The 3994-nt window shown below is 61.9% G+C and overlaps 1 protein-coding gene across 1 annotated transcript in view; it reads left to right on the top strand.

Annotated features, from left to right (window-relative positions):
* CCDC13 (coiled-coil domain containing 13) overlaps positions 1–699 on the top strand; it is a 38882-nt gene extending 38183 nt beyond the window's left edge. Inside the window, exon 14 of the mRNA XM_045294994.1 lies at positions 36–699. Coding sequence (XP_045150929.1) covers positions 36–195 — 160 coding nt within the window. The 3' untranslated portion in view covers positions 196–699. The remainder of the gene's footprint in view (positions 1–35) is intronic.
* Positions 700–3994: the final 3295 nt, after the last annotated feature.

Genomic DNA, 3994 nt, shown 5'->3' with positions numbered 1-3994 from the left:
CGCGCTGTGCTGAGCCCCATCTCTTTGTGGTCCAGGCTGACCATCCAGGTGGAGGAGAACGAGCTGCTGAAGGCCGCCCTGGGCAGTGCCCTGCGGGGAAAAGAGGAGGACTTCCGCATGTACCATGAGACCCTGGACCAGGTGAAGGGGGTCTTCCTGCAGGCCCTGCGGCAGCAGAAGGCAAACAGGCACTAGGCAGGGCCACCCCCCACCCCCCTTGTCAGCCTGGCCAGACAGGGCAGCCTTGGGACCCAGAGGACCAGTTCTGTCTGAGGACTCCAGCCAACCCCCCGGAAGCCAATCCGGAAGCAGCCCAGCCGCTGCTCACAGCAGAGGCCCCTTAAGGATTCTCAAAGCCAAGGGCCCAGGCCAAGAGGCCAAGGAGAGGCCCTGGAGGGGCCTGCGGAGTGGCCACAGGACAGCTGGAGACCCGCCGGCATGTGATCATCACCGTTGTCCTAGTTGGGGACCCTTGTGCCCCACTCAGTGTGACACAGGAGGACTCCCGGTGCTCTGGGCTGGGCACACCCTCCAGCCTGCCCTGCGGGTGAGCCCCATGCATGCCCCACGCTCCATCTTTGCTACCCCCACCCTCTGCCACCACATGGTCAGCCTCCTCCCCAGGCCCTCGGATGTGTAGTGATTGTGATTTTCATTATTATATGATATCATTATATACTATAATGCAGTCTTCATGAATCTCTCCTTGTACCACCATTCTGTAATCTACAGTCACGGCAGCGCCCAGTGGCGGAGTACAGCCCCTGGGAATCTGGCCCTGTCTTGTCCTCCCAGCAGCCCCAGGGGGTTGTCAGCTGATTGTGCACATGAAGAAACTGGGCACACCAAGCAGGTCTAATATTTATCCTTGGCCTGTCTGACTGCCGCAGCCAGAGTCGTCCAGCTAGGCCGCTTGCCCAAGGCAGGCCAGCCCGCCCACAGCCGGGCAGCACTGCTCTGAGGCATGCCCTCAGTGCTGCGGCTGGTGGATACTGTGGGGAGGGCAGGGGCTTTGGCCAGCCTGGGTGGAGGGCTTCATGAATCTCCCTCACCCTGGCACAGGTCAGCTAGGAGGGTGACTGGAGGGGCCCAGGAGCTCCCATGACTGTCACAGTGTCACCTCCAGTCAACTCTGGGGAGGGGCTGGCCCCAAGGAGGGTCACACGGAGCCACACACCAATCCTGATCACCATGCTCCATGGCCACACGTGTACACTTGCAGGCCCACAGATGCACACACACAGGGCACCTATCAGAGCCACCTGGCTGGCTGCGTGCACAGCACAGCCCACTGCGGCCTGCAGACACACCCACACACAGGTGAGCGTGTGCACCGTGCAGGCAGCCTCGAGATCCCAGCTGTGCTGCTGCAGGCAGGGCCCTGCTCTACCCACTGGCTCCGTGAGCCCAGGTGGGCTCCAGCCCCTCAGCATTCTCTCCAGATTCAAGGGATGGCTCTCGGTCCCGGGAACACACGTGGGACCTCTTCCCTGCCCCAGGTATGGGTGCCAAGGCGAGTCAGATACAGCCTCTGCTCCCCAGGAAGTGGGGAGACAGCTGTCACCGGGCACCACCCGCAGGGCCATCAGTCAGGATGGCAGGGCCATCAGTCAGGATGGGAGAGCTTGGTCAAGCAACGGCCATTTAGAAGTGGGAGGGAGGCCCCAGAGCCTCCCACCCACCTCTGTGAAGCCCCTAGACCCGGGGTTCTCAAACTACGGCCCCGCCAAGGACATTTATCTGGCCCGCCGGGTGTTTTTGCCCTGTTTTGTTTTTTACTTCAAAATAAGATATGTGTAGTGTGCATAGGAATTTGTTCATAGTTTTTTTAAAACTATAGTCCGGCCCTCCAACGGTCTGAGGGACAGTGAACTGGCCCCCTGTTTAAAAAGTTTGAGGACCCCTGTCCTAGACTGACTGACTGGCCCTGGCGTGGGTGGGGCCGTTGGGAAGCCCTCTGCCTGTGATTGCCGGTGAAGGCGAGCCCGGGAGAAGGGCTTTCACGGAAAGGAGGGGCTGCTAAGGAGTGGAGTCCTGAGGGGGTCTGACTGAGGCGGGCCAAGTCTGGTCTGCCCGGGTCAGTGCCTCTGGCCTTCCTGGGCATCACCACCTGGGCCCAAGGGGACCTCCTCATTCCTTATGTGGGTGGGGGCAGGCTGGCTGCATATTCCTTTCACAGAGAAGAACGTGGAGGTCCTTGCTCAAAGGCACAAGGGGTGTGGGGTGTGTGCGTGCGTGCGTGTGTGTGTAGAGGCCTCACTGCCATTTTAGGTGCTCAGGTTCCAGCACCGACAGGTAAGGCCCGGCTGAGCTGTGCGCCGCTGCAGCTGAGCTGAGCTGAGCTGAGAAAGGTCACCCCCTGGCTCAGGCTGAGCCCCCAAAACATTGTTGCCACCAGCCCCTCCCTTGTGCCCAGGAGTGCTTGCAGCTGAGGCGCTCCTCGGGGTCTCCCCACCTCCAGTGGGCTGAACTAGTTTCCCCACCCAAGCAGCTCCCACCAGCCCTTCACACAGGAAGTCTGCCTACCCGCCCCCTCCAAGGTGCTGCCTCCCCCCACAAGTTCTCCTAAGACCGAGCCCCGCCCACACCAACAACCGGGGGAGTCGGCGCAGCAGAACACGTTGGCACACAAACAGCAGACACAAAATGTAGTTGTCCGTGCCCATGCACACACAAGGCACTTTGACCACCTACTCTGAACGGCGAAAAGCCTCGGAGGGGTGCATGAGAGACCCGGTCCCCCGCTGCCACCCCCCCTGCAATAAAGCATATGGAAGCCTGGCCGCCCCCCCCCCCCATCATGGTCCCAGCCCGTCACATCTCCCCTTCCGCCCCCTCCCCGTTCTGTGAGCTGGCCACGTCACAGCCCCCTTCCCGACCCCACAGTAGAGCTGACCCCAGGCCTCCACACTAGCTGCCCTGCCCACATGCCCCACTCCCCGTGTGGGGCTGGGGTCACCCCTGTGAGTGGGGGGAGGAGGGCTCCGGGGCTCCCTCACAGCCTCTTCACAAGCAGTTCTTTGAGTGAGTCCAGCTCTTGCCAGGTAATAAGTCTGCTAAGTCCACCAGCAGGGGCCCAGTGTGGTGAGGCCAGCACTGTGCACCCTGGCAAGTGAGCCCGAGGCCTGGGGACAGGAACTCAAAACACCAAGCTCCCTGCCAGTGAGAGGCCCACTCAGAGTGACCCTGCAGGCAGGCTAGACCACTCCCAGGGGGTTGCGGGACAGTAATGGCAGGAATCGAAAGCTCCGCGCCTCCCCCACCCACTCTGTCTTTCTCCCAAGGAGCTGCTGGGGGGTTCTGAAGGCAGACCTTATGGGGGGCAGCCCAAATGGCAACCACTAGCCCCCCAGGGCTTCTCAGCAGGGCGAGGGGGCAGGAACAGTGGGCTGAACTGCTGCTCCTAACCCTGGGGCCACACCCCGGCCCACCTCCCATCTCCCACCTCCCACCTCATCCAGACCAGGCACCAGCTAGAGGGCAGGCGGGCTCAGGCAGCACCCAGGTGGATGGACAGGGCCCTCGCCCGGCAGAGCAGTTGCTCCTGGAGCTTAAGGGGCCGGTCCAAGTACTTGGTACTCCTCCTGTGTCAGTATCCTCTCCTACAGATGTTGGGGGGCAGGAGGGGGGGCCGGGATGAGGATGGCAAGACAGTTTATGGTAACAGCTACCTCAGAGGATGTGGTAACAGTAACCCACAGACAGCCTGAGAAGCGGCTACTGTTAGGAGTTTATTCTAACCACCGGGGGCTCCACCTTCAGAGCCACTCAAGTGTCTTCCCCTCTGAGAACTTTCCTAGAGCACAGCTCAGGCCCCTGTCTCCCACCCTGACCTCTAGTGCCTGTGACTGCAGCCCCAGCCCAGCCCCCGCCTCATGCTGCAGTGCCCACTCGCTCCTCCTCTGGGTCAGGAGCCAGATGCCCACCCTGGTGGAGGGGAGGCCCAGGTGTGCCTGTCTGAGCCTGTGCCTGGGCTCTCCTCCCGCACCCCCCC

Source organism: Echinops telfairi, unplaced genomic scaffold (assembly GCF_000313985.2).
Source record: "Echinops telfairi isolate 266 unplaced genomic scaffold, ASM31398v2 ScPeMD7_4225;HRSCAF=4972, whole genome shotgun sequence".
NCBI classification, from domain to species: Eukaryota; Metazoa; Chordata; class Mammalia; order Afrosoricida; family Tenrecidae; genus Echinops; species Echinops telfairi.
Note: the sequence above shows the minus strand (reverse complement) of the source record. Positions and strands in the feature narration are given on the sequence as shown.